General features: G+C 38.3%; 2 protein-coding genes across 4 annotated transcripts in view; one reads left to right on the forward strand and one right to left on the reverse strand.

Annotated features, from left to right (window-relative positions):
• The window catches only part of wdfy4 (WDFY family member 4), a 56,685-nt gene extending 46,709 nt beyond the window's left edge, over positions 1-9,976 (forward strand). For all 3 annotated transcript variants that reach the window (XM_087803223.1, XM_087803224.1, XM_087803225.1), the window contains 9 exons: positions 569-778; positions 1,729-1,846; positions 5,138-5,295; positions 5,945-6,103; positions 6,163-6,342; positions 6,567-6,749; positions 7,134-7,230; positions 7,877-7,994; positions 9,716-9,976. In XM_087803223.1, coding sequence (XP_087659349.1) covers positions 569-778; positions 1,729-1,846; positions 5,138-5,295; positions 5,945-6,103; positions 6,163-6,342; positions 6,567-6,749; positions 7,134-7,230; positions 7,877-7,994; positions 9,716-9,779 — 1,287 coding nt within the window. In that variant the 3' untranslated portion in view covers positions 9,780-9,976. The remainder of the gene's footprint in view (positions 1-568; positions 779-1,728; positions 1,847-5,137; positions 5,296-5,944; positions 6,104-6,162; positions 6,343-6,566; positions 6,750-7,133; positions 7,231-7,876; positions 7,995-9,715) is intronic.
• A 2,186-nt stretch (positions 9,977-12,162) lies between these two features.
• On the reverse strand, positions 12,163-22,010 carry vstm4a (V-set and transmembrane domain containing 4a). Its single transcript, XM_087802622.1, has 8 exons — positions 21,682-22,010; positions 20,163-20,609; positions 14,668-14,721; positions 14,502-14,609; positions 13,715-13,748; positions 13,504-13,655; positions 12,720-12,775; positions 12,163-12,661 (listed from the first exon to the last, which is right to left on the reverse strand). The coding sequence occupies exons 1-8, from the start codon at positions 21,728-21,730 to the stop codon at positions 12,512-12,514; spliced, it is 1,050 nt and encodes a 349-aa protein (XP_087658748.1). The 5' UTR covers positions 21,731-22,010; the 3' UTR covers positions 12,163-12,511.
• Between the last annotated feature and the right edge of the window lie 2,380 nt (positions 22,011-24,390).

Raw genomic sequence — 24,390 nt, forward strand, 5'->3', positions numbered from 1 at the left:
CAGCACCATTCATATGAAGACACAAGACTTTCTTTATAAGCAACATTTGAGTTCTGAGATTGTGGCTCATCAATGTTGGTGCTAACTCTGTGTGGAGTTATTGCAGCTGCACATCTGACCCTCGTTCTCAGTCCTGAGGCGTCGTGATCATCCAGTAATCTACTGAGCCACTCGTATTCCCGACTCTACTCAACGAATTAGTCACTTCAGAAGATTGTTTTCTTTCTTTGTGGGCAAATTAACTATGGACAATATTTTCTTAATATGTTTTCCTGCTCATGTTTCCTCCTTCAAACATGTCTTTATTAGAATGCGAGCGCACAGGCGGTCATAATGCCCACTTTTCCTTATTACTCTTCAAAAGCAATCCTGGGCTAACTTTACCTAAAACCTCATCTAATGCTAACATGAATTTAAGCTCATAACGTCGCCACACTTCTTGCTGTCCTCCACTTTTAATTGACTTTTGAAAGAAGTAAAGACGTTAAGCTCTCCTGGAAGTTTCTAAACTCTCATTAAAGGATGTTTGTGTTCAGAACAACACAACTTGTGTGTACTTCCACCTCAGGCCCTGGAGAGCGACCACGTCAGTTCTCACCTGCACTTGTGGATCGACCTGATCTTCGGACACCGGCAACACGGCCCGGCAGCAGTGGAGAGTCTGAACACGTTTCATCCGTACTACTACGCCCAGAGAGGTCGACACGATGTCAAGGATCCTCTCATCAAGAAGACTATTCTGGGATATGTTAGCAACTTTGGCCAGATTCCCAAACAGGTACATAAGAGAGGAATCTATGGAAGTATATCAGAATATTGAATGTTTGAATCTTACATTTTTAAATTAATTGTTATTTAGAGTTTAATTATTTATAGTTATATTATATAGAAAGGGTTTTTAATACATTTTATTAAAAAATTTAAACATTTTAAAATATATATATATTTTTTTACATGTAAATTGTGATATTTTAACTCCAATAATTAAAAGTAATTTTCTAAATTCAACATTAGAATGTTGGTATAATAGTGGTACCAGACAATACTGTTCCATGAATAATTAACAAGCGCTTGTAAATCATCACATGATAGTCTGAGCGTCGCATGATTGGCTGAAGGTTTGATCAAGTTCGGTACTTTATTGGTATTGTCTGGTGACGCTATTATAACAACATCTTTAAATTAAATTTAAAAGGCTAGGAATTTAAATTTATTACATTAGATGTATTTCAATTTTTGGAATAAGAATATCTAACTATATGTAAAATATTCGATTTTTTAATTAAATTATTGAAAAAAAATAAAATCAACCTTTCAATATGCAATTGTGAATTATTAAGAAGAAATGTTATTTAAAAGGAAACATCTAAACATTTTAAGTGTTAAATTAAATCATTTAATATTCTGATGACACTTCCATGAAAATATCTTTATCTTGTTGATACTAATATCTCCCCGTCTACAACACTGATGGACACCAAGTCTACATCACTCGTAAATATCTAAAAGAACATGTCCCTGATCTTAGTTCAGATTAAAGTACGTTAAAATTCAATCTGTAACATTCTATACTTTTCAGATATATTCACACCTTTTATAACTCTAACTCTTCCAAAGATTTTACCATATTTGTATGTTTTGATATTGATCTATAAAATGTTAACATTGTCATAACAACTCAGACATTTTCTAGCTAATACTAATGTGGATCTTAAATCTTCTGAAAAGCTCTTCACAAAGCCCCATCCTCCTCGTGGTTTAACGAAGAAAGAAGGATCCTCACAGTCTCCAAGTCCCTTCTTCTACAACCTGGACAGACTCAGGACCACAGCAGGACCACTCCGAGGTACAGCTCAGTCGCAAACACAACAATCTTCTTTGAGGATTTCCCTTTTACCTTCACGAGTCCTGGTCCTCCCTTTTCCTTCACCAACATGTTGGTCTGTTGACCTTTGAGATTTTATTCTGTTAACACAAGAAGTTTACAACTTTATGGACACTACACACTTCTGACGGTCCAGCTGATTGGGGAAAAAAAAAAAAATCAAACAGAAAATCCCCCCAACGGAGTTAAGCTCAAAGGCTACAAAACAGATAACAGAGCGCGCTCCAACTGGAAGGAAAAAAAAACAAAGACAAGGCTGGGGTGAACGAACAAGACGAAACACTCTGGCACATGACAAGGGAGACTAGAGCTGTGTCTCAAATCGCATACTTGTGAACTTAAACTTAGTATTTTTAGTGCATAAGTGCGTCTTAATTCTTAGTATGCGAAATTTAGTGCGCCATGCACACTAGATTGGTATACTAAAACGCCCACAAAACTAAGTATGGATCGATGGACACCTTCTACCCTAAACGGCCGCCACCTTGGTGACGTTAACCTTGTAAACGGAAGTTACATCATATATATATACATGTATATACTTACAGATGCATTTTCAGCCAGCAGTAGGAGGATGCCACGTCTTCGGTGCTGATGCTGGCGTCAATATATGACGACTTTTTCGTTTCTCATATTTCTTAATCCAAACTTAGAAAACGTGCTGCCAGCAGGTGTCAGTGACAGCATTCCAACAGCTGGTTGAAATCATCATTAAATAGTAGTAGAAGAAGAAGCTGTTGCGTCATTTCCGGTTAGTGCGTAGTGGCAGTGTCAAGAATTTGCGTACTAGTTAGTACGTACACTATCCTGATGCATACTAACCACCAGTGTACTAAGAGAAGTATGCGATTTGAGACACAGAAAAATACTATTTAAACACATGAGGGTGAAGGGGAAAAGGTGGAAACAATAAGTAATAAGGGTTGTGACAGGTGAGGGAGGGGCATGTGACCTCACCACGGTGTGACAGTTGACTCGTGTTTTAATGGATCAAAATACATCAGGGGTGTTAAACTGGTCCAGAAAAGGTTTGAGACGGTGCAGGTTTTTGTTCCAACCAGTCAAGCACAGGAGTTAACGAATCACGTGTCGGCTTAAACAAGCATCACCTGGCTGACAATTAATTGATTACTGTCTTCAGACGCCTGATTGGTTCAACTCTATGTGCTTGACTGGTTGGTTCCAAAACCTGCACCGTCTCGGCCCTTTTCCGGACCAGTTTGACACCTGTGACATACATTAAACATACAAGACTGTTCTCAATATATTCATAAACGTATTGACATTCTTTCTAATAACATGAAGTAACTTAAGCAATAAACTGCTAAAGACACAACAATATTATTACGATTCATTTGTTTGCGCTCCTCGTCTAATATGAATCCAGTTTTCTTGCTGCAATTAAGACTTTTTAAAGTTGTTAGAACTCATCGTGAACCCAAAGCTCATTTAAAAATGTCTTTGTTTCCAATTCAATCAAGTTTAATTCAAGAGGATTTAATTAGAGAGAGGCGTTTTTGTGCTGTTGTTGTGTTCAGGGAATTCAAGTATGCGCCACATTTGAAGGCAAAAAAGCAATATATTGTTATGACTACTTTATTGTTTCATCTTGATTTTATTTTACAGCATTTGGTGTCAATTATGTGTGTACAAGATGTGCCGGGGTCTTGAGGGAATCCTTGAACCAGCGCACAAGCATCCATAGATTAATTTACACAACAGCAGAGTGCAGCGATCTGTTAGAGCGACAATATGGAGATGATGCTTCCTCCGCTGAGCTCTACTTAATAATATGAATATCCCTGCAGGTCCTCTGAGGGAGCTGAGATGAATGTGGAAATGCTCAGGGAGAGATTCCTGCATATTACATCTCATATTAAATCTAGCCGTGTCTGATCTGATCAATAAACAGATGGAGATGAATAGCACCAGAACAGCCTCACTTCTCTCTGGCCAGCAGACCTTATGAATTCTGCCTCTCGCTTCATGAAGAGGTCAATTACTGGAATGTTGCTGCCTCAGAGTCCACAACTCTGGATCCCATCATCGGTTCATGCTCCCGGAAAACTGGGCCCTATGGAAATATAACAGAATATTGAACATTTTAAATAATGAAGCATTACATTACTTCTTTCAATAATTAAATTCAATAATTTATAAATTGAAAGGCTGAATTTATTTTAATAAAAAAGAAATCAATTCTTCAAATTCCCTTTTTTTTTTTGTTTTACACGTTTAGATGGATATTCTAATTCCAATAGTTAAAAAATGATTTTTTTGAATTCAGCGTTTTTAATTTGTAGCCTTTTAAATTATATTTAAAAATGTTGGTTTAATAGTTCCACCAGACGATACAAAAAGTGTTCCAATCTATTTGAAAAATGTCTATATTGAAATTTAAATTGGAATTTAAATTGTATTATTTCTTTAATCATAATTTATTTTTCATACGTAGAATTGGAATATTTAAATCCAATAATTAAAAAAAAAAGTTCAATTTTTTTTAATTTGAAGGCACCATTTAGATTCAATAAAAAATGTTAACAAATAATAGTGCCATCTTACCAGACCAATCCAATCGAGCACTGAGACACACGCTCTGACTTTTAAATTCACACCCAGCTGTAAAACTACCATTAATTTCTAAAAGCTGAAATGTTGTCGTTGCCATGATGGATTTTACGTCATCATGTGATCGTCTATGCGTCGCATGATTGGCTGAAAGTTTGATTAAGTAGCTTGGTACTCTATTGGTATTGTCTAGTGACACTATTATACAAACATTTTTTTATTTAAATTTAAAAGGCTACAAAATTAAAATATATTACATTTAGAACATATTTTTAATTAGAATAGCAAACTTATTTAAAAATGATTCATTTTTGAATTTTCTATTAAATAATAAAAAAATAAAAAAATGATTATCCTTTTGGATAAAAAATGGAAATTATTCAATGCAGTGATAAAATAAATCAATACTACAATACAATAATAGATTACAGAGATTAAACATTTGAAATGTTAAACTCAACAACTCAATATTCTGACAACACTGATTTACTTTCAAACTGCTCGGGTGGATTTGCATTTTTATCATTTTCGGGCAGGAAAGGTAACTTTTGTTGTGATTCCGAGGGTCACGAAAGTCTTTGGATGAGATGTGAGGACGGCCACAGAGAAGTCTGAAGGTCTCACATGGTTCTGCCTAATGGTCTGTAAAAGCGCTCTCACACTTTATCTGTTTTTCTTCAGAGCTGCCAAGAGGCCCAGTAGGTCAAATACTTTGCCTGGAAAAAGAGGTTCTGGTCCTGGAGAGAAATCGACTCCTCCTGTCGTCTCAGTCGAGCTGCTGCTTCAGCTGGGGTTTCCCTGACAACACATGTGCTTTTGGAAACTATTCCACAGACAAGGTATGTTGTAGAGGTGGAACGTAGGCGATCAGAGTCGCGCTGCTGTTTTCATGTCTTTGTCCTCGTAAAAACTGTGGTTTTACTTGAAAGAATGTAGAAAATCTTCATTTCTTAAATTTACTTTACTTGTTATGAAATGATTGACATAAATGAGTCGACACAGGAATGTAAAAACATAATTAATCTGCATAATATAAAATAATTAAAAAATATATATATATAATGAGTGACAAACTCCTTAGGAAAAGTTAGCATCAGTACTAAGCACCTTTAAAGGTTTAATATTTTGCATTAAAAATGCTTGTCCACGACGTTTTAAGGATTATTTACCTGTCTTTTAAGTATGCTCTGTTAGTAGTAATTTAGAGAAAGACATGCATTACTGAATGAAAAATGAAAAACCTTATCGGAAAAGTTTTTTTCATAAGCTGATGGGTAAAATATATATATATATATGTATATGTGTTTTTAGGCGAACTGAAGGAAAAAAAGACATAAATGTAAATTAAATGTATTATTATTTAAAAAATGGAAATAATATTATTAAACTGCTCTCTTACTCTCATGAAAAATAGGTCATACATTTTAATTTAAATTGTCCATTTGTGAGAATACACACAGAGGATTGAAAATGTGTTTGTGTCTTCAGACTTTCGGAGTGTGTGAAAGTGTGTCCGACTGGGGCGAGACTCTCTGTGCCGCTTGTCCCAACCCGGCGACCGTGGTGACGGCAGGAAGCAGCGGCGTGGTCTGTGTCTGGGATGTGAGCGTCAGTAAAGACAAACAGGCCAACATGAGGCTCAGACAGGTGAGCAGCAGCAGGACGAGGGATCCGGCGCCGAAGGTGAAACCTGTTGGTCTTCACAGCCGCTGTACGGCCACACGGACGCCGTCACCTGCCTCGCCGTCTCCGAGGCGCACGCCTTGATCGTGAGCGGCTCCAGAGACTTCACCTGCATCCTGTGGGATCTGGAGGAACTTGGATACGTCACTCAGCTGACCGGACACGAGAGCAGCGTCTCCGCCCTCGCCATCAACGACCTGACGGTGAGTTCCGGTTCAGAACTGTAGACGTAACATCCCAATAGTGAAGCTTTCAGCCAATCATGCGTCGCACAGACGATCTAAAAATAATTTGAATTCAATTATTTAAAAAGAAATCAATAATAAAATGCAATGTTTCCAAAAAAGATCATGTAAAAATAAATAAAGAGTTTGGAGGAAGAATAAAGGTTAAACACTTCATATTGAGGAAGGTTCTCCCTCTGCAGGGTGAGATAGCGTCCTGCTCTGGACCTCTGCTGTACTTGTGGACCATGAGAGGTCAACTGCTGACCTGCACTGACACCTGCAGTGTTCCTCGAGCAGACATCCTGTGTGTGTCCTTCACACAGAAGGACGAGTGGGACAGCAGGAACGTGGTGGTGACCGGCTGCACCGATGGAGTCGTTCGGGTGAGTCCAGCCGTTTCACTCACATTTCAGCCTCTGTTTAATGTGATTGGATGATGATGTGTCAATCAAACTACCATTTGTGGACAAGCTTGCTTTGATATTGTTGAGAACTTTGGAATTCAAAGTGCATCTTCACACACTGTTTTGATCATCTACCACGCCTTGAAAGCCTCTTCCTTGATGCTTGCTCCTAACACAACAATTTACACACACGTATTTATATATATAAAGTATATATATATATACTTTATTATTACCTCAAGTTAAAGTTTTGTGTGTTAGAGGGTATGTGTGTGTGTGTGTGTGTGTGTGTAGGTGTGTGTGTGTGTGTGATTATGGTGAATTATGTCTGACTCCTCTACTCGTTATGTGTCTCTCACACAGATATGGAGGACAGAATATGCCAGAACACAATTACCTGGCCCTCCAGAAGAGCTTGTGTCCCCAGGGCATGACCAAACAACAGAGACGGAGCCAGACGGTAATGCTGCCGCTTGAATTATGGGATGTTTTCCTATTTACAGTTGACTTTTAGCAGCAAAACAAACGATGCTACGATGTTATTATTTTGGTTCTTAATGATTATTTTAAACCTCCTCTCAAGACTGAACACACATCATCATCATCATCGTTGTAGTCGCTTTTATTATTATAACTATTATAACTATTATCTTCATCATCATCATCACCATCATCGTCGTAGTTTCTTGTATTATTATGACTATTATCTTCATCATTAACATCATCAACATCGTTGTAGATGTCGTCATTATTATAATCATTATTACTATTATCTTGATCATCATCATCCTCATTATCAGCAGCACCACTGATGTCTTTAGACACTTATTCAACATAGAGGCAGTAAACACTGATGAGTGATTCTGCTGACGTGTGTGTGTCTCTATATACGCGTGTGTGTGTATGTGTCTATATGTGTGTGTTTGTGTGTAATTTAGAAAGCAATAATCCCAGATCTAATTTGGCTCACTTTGTTACAGCCTCATGTCCGTGTGTTTGTGTTTCATCCGGTCTTCATGTAACACTTTTATGTTTTATGTATGAAACACTCCTTCACTCCTTCACTTCTTCACTTCTTCACTCCTTCACTCTTTTGTCTTGAAAAGGTTCAGCCCATGGATGGAAGAGACGTCTGCTGCTGTGCCAGGAGCTGAGCAGGAGCCATTCATCGTCCACACAACGATCCAAAGTCTCTCCCGCCATCACTGCCCTCGCCATGTCCAGGTACCATTAGAGTTGTATCTACTTTCCAGGTGTTTCTTCTCAGTCGTGTGACAAAATGTCATTTTGACTTTCACTTAGTCACCATTTCATTTCTTAATGATCTCAGGAATGTTTAAATGTGGCTTTTTTTTATGTAGCATTCAACAAACAAATTTAGGAATATTCTCCTAGTTCACGCACACAAACACATATACACACAATTATAAAAACAAAATCAAACACACACAAATGCACATAAACACACACAAAAACACATTAACGCACATATCAAACAAATACACACACACAAATGCATACACAACCAGACACAAACGCACAAAAACACACTCACATGAAGACACAAATACACAAACATGAACCCTAAACAACATGCACACAAATAAACACAAAAATGAACACACTCATGTTAAGCACACAAACACACTTTCAGCTTTTTGTTTCCTTCAGCGAGGGGTAGTCTGGTATCCCTTGTGTTATCTCACGGTCAAGGTTACCCCAAAACAAATGTTTTTGTGGTATCCCTTGTGTTGCTTCTTTTGGGTCTTTGTGCAGAATTATTAGGCACGTTTTATTTTTGGGGATTCAGTTGATTATTTAACAACAACAGTGCTGCTGATCAATCCAACATGTTAATGAATCTCAAACTTGGATATTTAAAGAAGTAAAAGTGAGGTGTCACTCCAGGTAGGTTGCAGTTCTGGAATATTACTGCACTGGAGGATCGAGGGTTCCTAGTAGGCTCTCGCTTGATTCTCCTCACATCTTTTGCAGTTGCATCTTTTTTTTTCTCAATACGTTTATTGCGTCCTTTTTGGGAATTTGCTATGCAAATGTGTTGATGATGTTTCTGTGATCAGGGCTCAATGCCTTGTGAATTTCAGGAGGGCTGCATCCCTCTGCAATACATTTTACAATTTTGGACTTTTCAGAGTCTGTGAGATCTTTCTTCTGGCCCGTTTTTGCCTGAGGAAAAGAAGCTGCCTAATAGTTGTGCCGCCTGATATAGGATTTTGATCTCCTTAGGCCACACCCTCTCTTATTATACAAATGCACTTCACCTGGTACGCTTAAATCCTATTGGCATTCAAGTTCATACAGATTAGAGCTGGGAAATGTATATACAAAGGTCAATGTCGTCAAAATACTCACTTGCTTAATAATTCTGCACACAGTATATGCAGTGGTGGAGGTTGTTCACCTTGACCTAGAGACAACAAAAAGGATACCTCAAACACATTTGTTTTCGGGCCTTCTGGTCACCTTGACCCATAGACAACACAAGGGGGAAAGACCAGAAGCTTTTTTTGCTTTCTTTGCTTTGTTCATTATGAGGTGCTGACATTTAAGGAGGGGTAAATGTTCTTCAAAATCTGCATTTGATAGAGAAAAGTACACGGAAAACAGTTTGAGAGTTTTATTGACACTTTCTAATCAAGATTAACCCTGAAATAAAATACAAGGATAAATAAATAATAATTTAAAAAGTCAATAATACTGTATAATATGTATTATTAAATATTATATTACAATATTAATACTTCATTACCATTATTATTTCAATTATTACAATATTACAGAACAACATGAATACAAATATATGGTCTATCCCAATCATGTGGAACATAGAGTGTTAAAGAAAGCGTTGTGGTTGATTTGTTCAACTCCAATAGAGACGAATAGATTAACGTCTAATTCAATATTTCTTCTTCTCTCTCGTCTAGGAGTCATGTGACTCTCCTGACAGGTGATGCATGGGGCAGAGTTTTCACCTGGATCAGTGAGTAAGACGTTCATGGGTTCACGAAGGAGAGTTTGTTGTTACACTATGATGGTCAACATCGTCTGTCAATCATGTCCAAAAGATGAGATTATAAAACTGTGTTTTACAATGACATAGTTTGACTTCCTGTACAAATGGTTTTACAGAATAATTTAAATAAAATGATCTGTGTCACTTCCTGTTGCGCTTGAGGAGATTGAGACATCCTGACGTCTGGAAATGTGTTTTGGTTTGTTGGTGGACTTTTATATAAATAACAGTTCCTCCAGTTTTCATGCCAACCTACGCCTCAGTGTGATCGAACCGACACACACTCATCTGTTCTTCATTTAGGGTGGAACTCACTTCACCAGCTGACTCACACACACATGCACACACACACTCACACATGCACACACACACAAAACACAAGCACACACATGCAGAGAAACACACAAGGACACACACACAAAAGACACACACATGCAAACACATGTCTATGCACACACACATACATGCCTAGGCACACAAACCCATATGCAAAAACACGCAAAAATACATACAAAAACAAACCAAACACACATGCACATATACCCGCACATACAAACTAAAACACACACATGCACACACAAAAGCAAACAATCATTCAACACAAAAAAATCAGCTGTTTTGATTGACACACGGCTGAACCAATTAAATCCTTTAGAGCTCTGGCTCACTGGGTGGAGCTTATTACAAAGAAAGCAGCCCATTGGTTGATTGTATAACTTGTGGGAGGCTGGACCAATCAGCTGGACCTTCACAAACATGGTTTTCTGTGAGTGTGTAGTGTCAATAAAGTTGTACATTAACTAATTTTAACAGGACAATTTACCGAACAGACAAAAATGTTATAATAGACAAGAATCATGAGTGTACTGATGACATGAGACACACTCTCACACACACACATGCACTTTCACACACACACCCACAAACACTCAGTGTGTGTGTGTCTAACCTCTGTGCGGGGCTAACTGTGCTAAGTGGAGTAGCTTAATAGAGTGGAAAATAGGCCTCATCATTTCCAGGCAGCGAGCGATGACCTTCTCTGAAGACAGCGGCGACTCATTCTCTCTACGCGGCTGGTTTTATGATATGAAATGTCAACGCGCTGGTTCTTGAGAATAATTAAATCAAATAAATTATTGCACCTCGGCAGAACCATCTTGTAGTCTAACCCAATTATAATGCACTGTAAAGCTAATTATTAACTGGGATTACAATTAGTCTGATTAGAATTAATGTAGCCATTAGCGGGTTCATCCTCCGCTGATGGGCTGAACTGTCGCCACATCATCTCCTCTCTCGCTCCACACTCCTGATCTTCCTGGATCTGCAGCCCATTTCTCAGCCGCTGACCTTCATAAAATGACCTGACCTTTGACCTGCACTAATGAATGTGAATGTGTTTTTTTACTCCTGTGGCTCTGCTGCTCTCTTGAGACGTGAAGAGAATGTTTATAGTAACGACTTGATTTATACTTGAGAGAAGGTCAACCTAAGGAACCTTATCAGGGTCATCGGAATATTGAAAGAACTGAAGAATATATTGAAATCAAAACCAACACAACACAATTCACAGACACACACAAACAAAATGAAAATACATTCGTTCTAAATTCAATATTTTTTAATTCTCTATTTTAAATTCAATATAAAAACGTTAGTATATTCTCGTCACCAGACATTATCAAAATAAAACAGAGCTGTGCTCACATCCGTCATGTGATCGTTTGGGCATCACATGATTGGCTGAAGCTAAATTTGACTTTTAATTTATTGAATTAAGAAAATGCATTTTTGAATTATTGAAACAAGAAATCAAAATTCATTTTGAACAAGTTCAATAATTAAAGTGAGAAATGCTTCAATGAAAAAAACGAATAGTTTTTAAATTCAATAATTCAATATTCTGATGTCACTGATATACTTCCATAGACATGCAGACTTAAAACTCAGCAGAATTCTTGGTTCTGTATATTCATCTGGACCTCGGGTTGTTTTGAAGGTTTAGTCGTTCACTTGTATGGCTTCTGGTCGCGCTGCAATACTAAACAATAAAATATGATTTGAGATGACAACAAAAAATGTTTAGTTTTTTCTAATCAATACGATTGATTCTCTTTCTCACACATGTTGAGCTGATAAAGTTCTTGAAAAGAGGATTTTTTTGCTTTCACTTTTAACGAAAATCATGACAAATTAAGACCTTGGCAGATGAATGCGTGTCTCAGTTTGATTAGTACAGTCTGAAATGTTTATTAACATTTTCGCAAACCTCTCAAAGATGACTAAATAATAATAAGCATTAACCTTAAAACTACATTTGATCATTTTTTCATTTTTTCAATACACCGTTAAGCTAATGCCTACATTCAAATACTCCATGGTGCAAGTTAAGGCTGGGAGACCCATGGTAGAGTCAGACCAATGAAAGTTCTGGTCTGTTGCAGCAGACTACCACATGGTAATGGCAAGTTTTCAAACGAGTCAAACTAGTTTATGGTTTTTATTTGTTTATTTATATTGTGTTTATATTTACAGGATGTGATGTCATCAACTATAGAGCAGGACAGAGAAAGAATGTAGAGTTTTGTCTCCTGAGTTATGAGAGAATAAAGTCAGTCCTGAGCGTCCGGCTCACAAACAACGAGTAACGTAACGACTAGTGTTCATAAATATAGTCACTCAGATCACATGATCAACACGTGCTGCTTCACAACTGTTTCTCCTGGAAGATGATCTGAGCGTAGATGGTGTCGGGGGTGCAGCAGGGGTCAGAGGTCGCGGAGGAGGACGACGAAGGCTCCAGTCTGGGTCGGACAAGCTCCAGCTCTGCGTAGGTGAGACTCTCCTCCTGTTTGACCTGCAGAGACACAGCATGAGCTTCTAGAAGGTGTGGTGGTGCAGAGAGAGAGTCTCACCGCTGCACTTCTCTTCGTCCTCTTGGGCTTCTGAGGTCTCTTGGCAGCAGCAGGACCTGAAAGAGTAGATGTTTCTATAAGGCTGATGAAACCTGTTGATTCTACAGCTTCTCTCAGCAGGATATTGGACACAAAAGTCTTGGATTTCTCCTCCTGATGTTTTCTCATCTCGTCCGGTTTCATTGTCTTGTTGCTCCTGGCCTCGCGCTCACGGCGTTCATCATCAAGACTCGCATGTTTGACTGACAGCTCAGAGCTTCTGGAATGTTTTACAGATAAAAGACTTCTATGGAAGTACATCAGTGACGCACAGTTTACACATAAAGATTGATATTGTGATTCCAATAATTCAAAAATAAATGTTTCAATTCAATTATTCAAAGAAATAATTCAGTTAAATCTTTGAAATGTTAAAGTCAAACGTGTTGATGAAATGAAAATTAAGAAATATATATGTTTATAGATATGTGTAAAAAAAAAAGTTGTATTCATTTTGAAAATATTTGATTTTTTTCTTTCAATTATTAAAAAAAAACCTGCAATAAAGAAAATCTGGAATTCAATTGTTCAAGAAAACAATTAAATGCTTAAAACCACAACAAAATTTCAATAAAAAAATGTAACTTTTGAAATGTTAATATTCTGATGACATGGATCTACTTTACTGACACTTCTGTCTCTTGATAAACCTTTATGTCAGACAAAAGCTGCTTCTTGAGATGATTGTCAGGGTCATGAAGGCTCCACGGCTGGACTGAGACTCCACCACAAACTTATATCCCACCTGTGACCGGGACGAGTGGCGGGGGCTCTTCTGGAAGTCTGGGAGGCTTCAGCGCCGCCCGGACCTCTGGCTTGTGTCTCTCGGTGTCTCTCCTCTGAGGTCTGGGTGAGGAGCTGGAGGAGCTGCTGAAGCTGGTGACCGTCTCTCCTGAGCTGCAGACAGAAGACACGCATCACTCTTTATCACCTCTTCACTCACGCTCATGTCCTACCTGCTCTCTGGACACTTGACCAGCAGGTACTTGGCTGAGGAGGACACAGAGTTCGAGTTACCAATGATGAGGCTACAGGAGGCTTCATGAAACAGTGTCATCATTATCACAGACCACTAGATGGCGCCCTCTGATCTACATCACAATGAAACCTGATCATGGAAGTTTATCAGAGACATCAGGATATTTAATGATTGAATTTCATACATTATTTTACTTTAATTTCATTTTTTAAAGCATTTTTTTTAAATGAACAAATAAAAAAATGTCTATATGGAATGGTTGGATTTGTTAATAAATTATAATTTTTCACATAGAGTTTTGCATTCTTATTCCAATTATTCGAAAAATAAATATTATAAATTAATTAAATTAAATATAAAAATGTTGGTATAATAGTGTCACCAGACAATACCAAAAGTGTACTGAGCTACTAGATCGAATTTTCAGCCAATCATGCGACACTTAGACATGATGCAGTGCAGGCAACGATTTAGTAGCTTTTTTGGTATTGTCTGGTGACACTATTATACCAACATTTAAATATTGAATTTAAAAGTTAATGGATTAAAATACATTGAATTTAGAAAAAATATATATAAAAAATCCCTTTAAATATAGAAACTATATTAATTAAATATAAATTAAAAAAAAAACGAATCTTAATCTTAAAAATAATTAAAAGTTTGAACATTTGAAATGTTAATTATTCTGATGACACTGAAATATACTTCATAACCGTGTATCATGAAGCCTCGTCACCATATACCACAGAAAGTAGTTTTACCTTTGAGCAGGTGTCGTCGGTACAAGTACTGACCGGTGAGAACCAGACTGAAGAGGAAGATGGACACCAGGCCCAGAGAGCAGAGCAGCACAGCACAGGCGTAGACGTCTGTGAGACAACAACCATCAGGATAGACACACAACAGTGGGAGGTGCAGAAGTCTGACCTGCTAACAGACGGAGCTGTCCTTCACTGCGTCCACCATCGGGGTTAAAGTGCACTGAAACACAAGGTCAACATCTTCAGACTCTTTTAGAAACATTTATTTTGTCAGTAAAAAAAACTGTCTTGACGGTTTCCAGAGTTTTGGCCAAACATCACAGGAGGATGTGAAGACTGCTGCTCTTGGATCTTATCTGGGGTTTTCCCTCTTTCTCACTATCAGAGAGTGTTGGAAAAATATAGCAACTTTTGAAGCCAAGTGTGGCCCTTTGACTGTGTTTATGTATGTGGGCCTCATGAGGTCAAGTTAAGATTTATTTCTATTATCATTTGTCTCTATATACAACCTTAAGGTTTTTGTTTTAAGACTTTTGTAATTTTTGTGAGTATTTATTATATTACTATAATATTAAAGCATATATAAATAAATATTTGGAAATAAGGTGCCTTTAAATAATAGTTTAAAATAAAAAATATATATAAAAAAGTTATTTATAGTTAAAAGTTATTTAAAACTAAATAATTTAACCATGTCCAGCTTGGTTTTATTACTTGCTTTAATATTTTATGATTCTTTATTTCTGCTTGACAGACCCTCACAACGGACACTGTATAAAATGTGCTCCTGAGAAAATATAATTGCACCGGTGTTAGAAAGTATGTCAAATGTTTTTCACTTTCAAAAGTAAAATTAATAATAATTCAAAAAAAAGTTTATTACTTAATAAATATATAAAAAATATATTTATATTAGAAAGAAGTTAAAAGTAAATGTTAATGAGTATTTTAAATGTATTAAAAGGTTTAATAATTCAATAACTAAGGTTTTGTTTCATTAATGTAAAGTACATTCATGACATTTATTTTAAAAACATAAGTCAAAATACGAGAAAAAACAACTAAGTCTATAATTGGAATGAATTTATAAATTAAATAGTAATAGTTGAAGCTCCAAAAGGAAGTTGTTCTGAGCTGCAGCTTGTTGTCCTTTTCTTGCAAACTACACACATTTTATGTTCAGAGCATAAACTGAAGCTAAAGTTGATTTATTCTAACAAGAAAGTAGCAACAAGAGAAACTCACGAAGAAGAACATTGTCATGCTTGTCTGGCTCGTGCTAAGCTAAGCTAAGGTAAGCTAACGCTAACAGAGAGAAGATGTTCGAACATAACGCTTCTAACCTTTGGATTTCTTCACCGGAAATTAACTCTTGGACACATGAGGAATCCTGACAATGACTTTATCAAGCTCAGGAAAACTGCTCTTCTGGACTATGACAAGGAAACACTCCTCGAGGTAAGCTAACTCCGTTAGCATCTGCAGCTGTAATGTGGAATAATGTCCACTGAACAAATTAATACAAGGTGTAATAAGAATAAAGTAATTGACTGATCATTTCATCATTTAAGACACACTTTTGTTTCGTTCTTTTTTTGAAGAATAAAATATATATATTTAGTAAACGCTTTTAAATTCTTTACAACCAACTCTATATAGTCTATATTTATTGACAAAATGAGGCTTAAGAAAAAAAACACATTATTGCAAAGAAAATATTGTAATAAAGTAAGTAATATTTATTTTTAAGGTTTTTTGTATTTATAGTTTTATTGCAAATTACATTTCTTTTTCTCAGCCTGTTTTAAATAAATCACAATTTTATTGAAGCAAATGATTTAAACTCTATAGAAAAGTCAATCGCAGAAATTTGTCGATTTCTTGTGTATCTATCATAGAAATACAAACATAATACTTGTTTATTTCAGTCATTGTTTCATTTTATGCAGAATTGTGTCAAACACTTTTATAGAGACAGTTAATGTGAACTGAATGAAGAAATAAGCTTCTGAAGCTAAAGAACTTGTTTGTGGTGAAGGTCAGTAAACGTTCATCTAGTCAAGATGTTTCTTCCAGACTCTCTCGGGTCTGACTCACTACTGACTTGAACGTTTACGATTTTGTTTGTTTTTGCAACGGCCATATGTCTAGTTTTGGTCCTGGATCTCCTTGATGCTGCTGGAGAAACCCATGTTGTCGCCACAGATGTTGTTAAGCAGTTGTGTCAAACATAAACTACACATAATGAGCTTTTTAGAAGATATTTAGGTAAATGAATTTATTAGCAAATTCCCTCCTAAGTAAAGCGATGATGTTACTTTTATAGTTGTTTAATCAAGTTCATGCGTCACTTTTTTCGTTTTCAAATAGAAATCTGAGCAGAAGGCTGGTCAGACCTTTGACTGTAGTTATGTGGCTGTCATGAGTTCAAAGATCACGTACTAACAATTATTATTATTATTTTTTTTTAATATCTATTACAGGTCTCTGAATATGACTTTTAGGGATGTGAACGTCTATAACGTTGATCCTTGTTCATTTCTCACTATTGTCAGCAAGTAACACTTATGAGGCGTGTGTTTTGGTCATGTGATGTGGGACTCAGACGGGAACAAAAGTCTCAAAACTTAATTGATAGCAAGGATGAGTTATACTAATGTGACTCATGGAATAATACTATTGTGACTCAAGGAGTTGTACAACTGAGACCCCCAGAGTAATACTATTGTGACCCCCAGAGTAATACTATTGTGACTCGCGGAGTTATACTATTGTGACTCTGCGACTCACGGAGTAATACTATTGTGACTCGCAGAGTAATACTATTGTGACTCGTGGAGTTATACTATTGTGACTCTGTGACTCGCGGAGTAATACTATGGTGACTTGCAGAGTAATACTATTGTGACTTGCGAAGTAATACTATTGTGACTTGCGGAGTAATACTATTGTGTTTTTCGGAGTAATACTATTGTGACTCGCGGAGTAATACTATGGTGACTCGAGGCGTAGTACTATTGTGACTAACGGAGTAATACTATTGTGACTTGCAGAGTAATACTATTGTGACTCACAGAGTAATACGATTGTTACTCGCAGAGTAATACTATTGTGACATGCAGAGTAATACTATGGTGACTCGCAGAGTAATAGTAATGTTACTCGCGGAGTAATACTATTGTGACTTGCAGAGTAATACTATTGTGACTCGCGGAGTAATACTATTGTTACTCGCGGAGTAATACTATTGAGACTGGCGGAGTAATACTATTGTGACTCGCGGAGTAATACTATTTATACTCACGGAGTAATACTATTGTGACTCTCGGAGTAATACTATTGTGACTTGCAGAGTAATACTAATGTGATCGCGGAGTAATACTACGGTAACTCGTGGTATCTATTTATCAACATTTAGATAGATTTTTGATTGCCATCATATAAAATCGGTTCGAGGACAGTGAGTAAAACAAGAATTAAAAAACTGTAAATTAAGTTATGTGATTCATCTGTTATGTTGGCTATGATGTAGTACCTAGTTAAGTGGGTCTAAAAGAATAAATATTTAGTTTCTGATAACAATTAAAAGTGCTGTAATTAAAGCATTAAAATGTAGAAGGAACTCCCTAGTGGTTAAACAACGCAACTGCATGTAACAGGTAACGCTTCAGTGTAGAAAAAATAGTTTACGCTGACACATGACTTAAGGGTTTTTGTTTTTTCCTCGGCTTTTTTCTTATTTGCGAGTATATTTTGCCCCTCAAATAGATTTAGAAGTTAATTTCAAAATGTTTGGGGGAAAAAGTGCTTTTATATGAATCAAAAAGGGGGTTATATGACCTACTATTAAGTCTTTATTTAAGCTTTGTTAGTTTGATTTTAAAACTTGAATTTATACTTTTCCCTCCTTTATTTACCTTGATGGGCTGTCACAACAGCCATTGTATAAAATGTGGCCCCTGGAATTTTGACCACATCTGTAATTGTTGAATGATCCTTCCTTTTTAGCTTTTGTTGATCTGACTAGAAATAAAGGGATAAATGTCACGCAACGTGCACAAAACTTCCTATAATTCGTAAATGTCCCTAAGAGTCTGCGGAGCACATGTAGAGTTGTTTGATCCACCGGTGTGTTGAGAGTGAGGATCTCATGTTGGTACATGGCGTACAGATGTGACCGGGCCTAGAACCCATAAAGACTTTTTTATGAACCTGGTCTCTTCTCTAACCTGAGCCATCTGTGCTCTCCCAGTGGGGTTCATGGGTTTATTTAACAGAAGGCTGACCAGGAGGGTCATGTGTCCGTCTGCGTTCTCTAAAATAAAATGATCTCAGTGCATGTGGTGGATCCATTTCTGCAGACGGAAAGCTTCTATGGAAGATACTTATAATTTACTTTTCTCTTTCTTTGCCCTTTTCATGTGCACTCTTGTCTCGCTGGTTTGTGGTCAAACATGTCGCAGATGCCTGAGGTTTCCCCGAATATAGGTCAGACCTTTTTGACCCGAACCAGCGTTTTATTTTTACTTCAGTTGAACGTTGTGATGGTTCTATAACACTTTACACGTCCAGAGCAGCTCAGTGACACAAATGGTCGAGTCCCTCCTGTGGCTTTTTCATGAAGGAAGTCCAGACTGCTGACACGGCGACTTACCCCGTTTTAACACTTGGCTCAGCAGCTCCGACTCTGAACACACTCACAGGTTGATATTGTTCGCTGTGGTTTGGCTGTGTGAGCTCATTGTTTTGATATGGAAATACCCACATAGTGTGGTTTTACTAAAACTCGCATGTGCAGGAAAGAGTCGGAGAAAACATGAAACAATTGTCCGTTTCTTGTTTCCAGACAAAGGGGGATCCGTGCGCATGAGAATCTGTTGAAGTATCTGACTTTTTGGACCAAATAGAATCTACTTCTACTTATGCAAGGTCAGGTCGTGGGGGCAGTAGCTGGAGCGAAGAAGTCCAGTCACCCTCAACATTGAGGTTATCCCAGGTCAAGCTGGACATCTACGTCTCTCATATGTGTCCTGAGTCTGCCCTGAGGACTCCTTAAAGTTAGAACCCCTCAAAGGGAGGCATTCAGTAGTCATCTTGTTATCGTTTGTGTAAGAAAATATAGATACACTTAAATATAGCAATTTTTTGTTCATCTTAACAATACTGTATTGATATTCAACAACATGGTATCAAAATTAAATTAAAACATTTTCTTTGGCTTTTAAATCACACATTTTATTTTTTTTAATCTTTTATTATTTAAATTCCAATAAAATGTGTATAAAATAAAATAATTATTTTATTTTAGTTAGTTAGTTAGACAATCAACACGCAAATATACACAGCTTTGGTTAATTTTTATGTTCAAATAAACCTCTGGCTGCTAATTAGCAGCGTACATTACATCCTTTGCGGCTAAGGAACCATGATATCCTAGCGATGACTGAGGACAAGAGGATACAGTCGACCCAAACCAATTACTAACACGGTATTCTTTCAATGTTCTTATATTAACAGAGTGCTAAAATTAAGTCAAAGGTCAGCAGACAAAGATGTTGTATTTGCCTCTCATGCCCAGACCTCTCATCTTCTTCTCATGACAGAGTGAGGTCTAAACTAGTGTGAACACAAACACAAGAGGTGAAGACACTTCAGGTTTACCTATGAGTTGAGTCGTACTGGTTCCATTCGACGACGCCCTCCAAGTGTTTCGGTGCTTTCGGATCTCTTGAACCCGACAACTGTAGAATCCCTGATCATTCTGTTCCACGTTGAGTATTCGCAGCTTGTACACTTCTCCCACCGTTTCCTCATACAGGCGGAACTTTGTCTGCGGGAATCTCCGGGTGTAGTTCCCGTACATCTTTATTTTCTTGATGCCCATCTTGACGATCAGGAACTGCGAGCCCTGGATCTCGGGCGTTGAGGGCGTCGGAGGAGAGGAGTGGGCTGGGACATCTGCCGGCGGGGAATAGAACCATCGAAGTATCAGAACACTGCTAGTCCTCTTTCTCTGAGACACCAGGCAGGACATGGTCAGGTTGTCTTTCTCTGTTGCCATGACGATAGGCTCCGGAACCACAGTCACGTTCAGAGCCTGACAAACCTCTGTTGAGAGAAGACAAGAGTTTCAGATGATGTTTGTTGGAAAACTTTCAAGCTTTTATTCTTCTGGTCACCCACCCACCCAGAAGTCAATACTAACTTATGTCACTTCAACCACAGTTTTACTGCTATTTCTCTATATTAAGGGTGTGGATTGACATGGATCTGTTGATTCATATGACGATGCAGGGGCAACGATACAATATTTTGTGATACTATAGGAACAAGGATATATTTGTAGTATTGTCAAGTATTTGACTCTGGTGTTGCAGAATTTACAGACCACATGACTCTCGACAAAGGTGTAACTTCTTTCATTTGTTTTTAAACCAAATAAGTCCCAACATCTGCTGGAGTCCACTGTATCCTCTCAGTCATTGCTGGGATCTTGCGGAAATTCATTAATTTCCTTTAACTGCCGAGGAAGTTATGACTGCTGCCATCTAGCGTCCAGAAGTTTAATTGCAACACAAAAATGTGAAAAAAATGAAACAAACGCTGTGAATATTTGTATGTTAATTGTATATACAATCATGGGAATATTTCATTTTTATACAGACTTTGCCAAAACATATATATGATTGAAAATATAATTTGTAATTAGCAAATCAAAATTAAAGAAAGTACATATCAATTCAGTGCTGTTTAATATTAAAACAGTGTTGTGAAAAGAAAAAAATTATTAAAATTAATTATAACATATTAATTAAAGAATGTATAAAATGTCTCGATATATTCTTAAACCCTTAGTGTCAGCCAGAAAGTACCTCCAGACAAATTGATATTTTAAGTAAAGTACCAGGTGAAATACTTTTTAAAAGCACATGCAAACAAGCAAAGTACAAGCAAACAACTTTTGTTCTGGACTGTCGTGGATGGAAATCATCAGGAAGTGTTTAACAGTCCTGAAGCAACATGTCTTCCCACAGGTCGCCAGGTGGGAATATTTAACATGAGAACAAAACATGTCACTTAAAACTGCAGCATAAGATCCACCATCATCTAAAGAATCCTGAGTTTGTATCAACAGCCACTGACACAAACACACTTCTTCTTACAGGACTAAAAAACGTACCTGCGATCAGAGCTTTAGTCAGGAGAAGGACCAACAGTGAGACAAACATTTTCCAAAGTCAGCGAATCCATAAACCTGGAAATCTGCACGGCATCCGCACGCACACCCCACCAGAGCCTTCTGCCCACCGTCAACTCTTCTCCTCTTTTCTGTGTAATTTGAAACAGTAAATGCTCTGTTCCCACTTAGAAACTCCCACTCACTCTCCCGTCACTTTCTCCCTCTCCGCCCGTCCAGCCCACAACTTTGTCTCGTGAAAATTAAGAATTGTCATTTCCTGTGCTCGTGAAGAGTTTTGGGTCGAGGCCCGAGTGCAGCGGTGAAGTAAGTGGATGTTACCCTGAAATAAATAAGGTTGAGAGGGACGAGGAGAAAATGTACACAGAGCAAACTTCCATCTGCGTGCATGTTTTTGTGCGTCTGGCTGCCGGACAGAGTGGCATGGGTTTGTCTCCGCCTGTGGTCGTCAGACTGTCCCAGTGGTATGAAGCTGATGCTTTATTGGGCAGCTTGAAGTGCTGAGGCAGGGCTTCTGCTGCACGACCAACTCTGCCAAAGCCAAATAGAATTACTAAACACTTTAACCCTTCAGCTTCTGTCAGGAGTCTCATGTGTCCATCAGTATTTCGAAAACAAAGATTTATTTTGTTTTACTTGGGAGTTCCTTCTTTCAAGATGTTTACTGGCATGTTGGACTTACTCTCCCCTGCCCTTCGGTGGTCAAGTGGAGTAACTGCTTCTCTTGGGACCAACAACAGTTGAGATCATTATGACTCAAATATGCGCATGTTCTCATCTCAGCACTTTCTGGGTGAAACAAGGGAAATAAACAATCTTTCTACCTTCTATCCTCAAATCCCAGGAGTGACAAGGGCAATGACTCTCAAAACAAATCCTATGTTTATTTTACAACACTGGCAATTAAAGTTTCTCAATCTAGAAAATACATGAGTACAATCCCTCTCAGGGAATATTTACGAGGACTTTGATTGGCGAGAAACTGGTGATATGATACAAATCCTGATACAAGGGCAACAATATGATAAATTGTGACATCGTCCAGTACTTGACTCTGTTGTTGCAGAAATTAAAGACCACATGACTCTTGATGAAGTTGTTACTTGTTAGATTTGTTTTGAAACCAAAATATGTCCGAACATCAGCTTTAAAAGCTGCATCCTCTTATCCTAAGTCATCACTAGGATTTGGCAAGCTTTTCATTGTTCCTTTAGCTGTGGAGAACGTAATGTCTGCTGCCATCTACCAACCAACAGTTTAATCGCAATACAAAATTGAACAAAAGTCATAAATATTTGTATGTTAATCGTAAATTTATATAGTGCTGTTAAATATCAATTCAATTCAATTCAATTCAATTTTATTTAAAGTGTCTTATCGTAACAAAGTTATCTCAAGACACTATACAGTTGAAATAAGACTACAGTTGATTAAGGAAAAATAGATCCCAGCAATTCAACAAAGAGCAAGAAACAAAACACTGTACAGTGAGCAATGGCGAGGAAAAACTTCCTTTTAGAAGGCAGAAACCTCGAGCGGAACCCGACTCATTGTTGACGGCCTGCCGCTTTGACCGGCTGGGAGGAAGGATGGGGGGTAGACAGATGGATAAGGAGAGGAGTGAGGGAGGATATAGTGAGAGAAAAGAGGAGAGTGTAGGAGGGTCCATGGGGGTGCTGGAGAGAACTCGGGATCTGATGACGTGGTGAAGATCCTGGATCAGCAGCAGCTCTGGAGGTGGATCCCTGGATCAGCAACAGCTCTGGAGGTGGATCCCTGGATCAGCAGCAGCTCTGGAGGTGGATCCCTGGGGCTCCGGGAGAGAGATAAAAAGGTGTGGGTTTGGGACAAATGTAGACAATACACAGGTATATAGACTCCGGTGACGGGTGAAGATATATAGAGGGGAGAGGGGGGGGGCCCAGACACAGGGGCCCAAGCCGCGGCAGGAACCCGCGGGAGACCAGGACCCGGCAGGCGAGATTACCACCAGAGCCGACCCCAAACACCAGCGAGAAGGCGGACCACCACCGGGGGCGCGAGAGGGCGAGCACAGGCGAGGACGACCGAGGAAGCAGAGAGGGGGAGGCACCAGGCGCAGGCACCGGGGCAGAGGGGCAGCCAGAAGAACCAGTCAGGGGATAGGGCCCCGGGGCCAGGCCGGGCGACGGAGGACCCCCAGACCGTCAGGCCGCCACCAAGTCCATAGCAGGGGACCGAGTCAAGGAGATGGGGACCCACCACAGCAGCGGCGGCGGAACCCCCCACAATACCCTGCGGACACGGCCAGTAGCCGGGTTGAGTGCCACCGCATGAGCCCGGGGGAGCAATGGCCAGGCACCGGCCCAGGTCCCCCGCACATCAATACACTATAGGAAATGAAAGATTGGGATATTCATGCTATCGATAGTCTTACCATCGAGTAGCCGATTGCAATACCAAAATAAACAAACACCATAAATATTTGCTTGAAAATTGTTAACGAAAAAATATAATTTAATTTTGCACAGTTAATTTAAGCAGCTCTATGCAATTTTTAGTCGAGCGACACCACTGGACTAAAGTGGTAGTGTTAAGTCCGACGGGAGACCACATTTACCATGAGCACTCGCTAAACATCGCAAAAATTGCTATGTCCCAGTTGCATCAGTTGGAAGAATTTTCTGTTTCCAGACTTCCATTGATGAATGA

This window comes from Callionymus lyra, chromosome 11 (genome assembly GCF_982586985.1).
Source record: "Callionymus lyra chromosome 11, fCalLyr1.hap1.1, whole genome shotgun sequence".
NCBI lineage: Eukaryota > Metazoa > Chordata > Actinopteri > Syngnathiformes > Callionymidae > Callionymus > Callionymus lyra.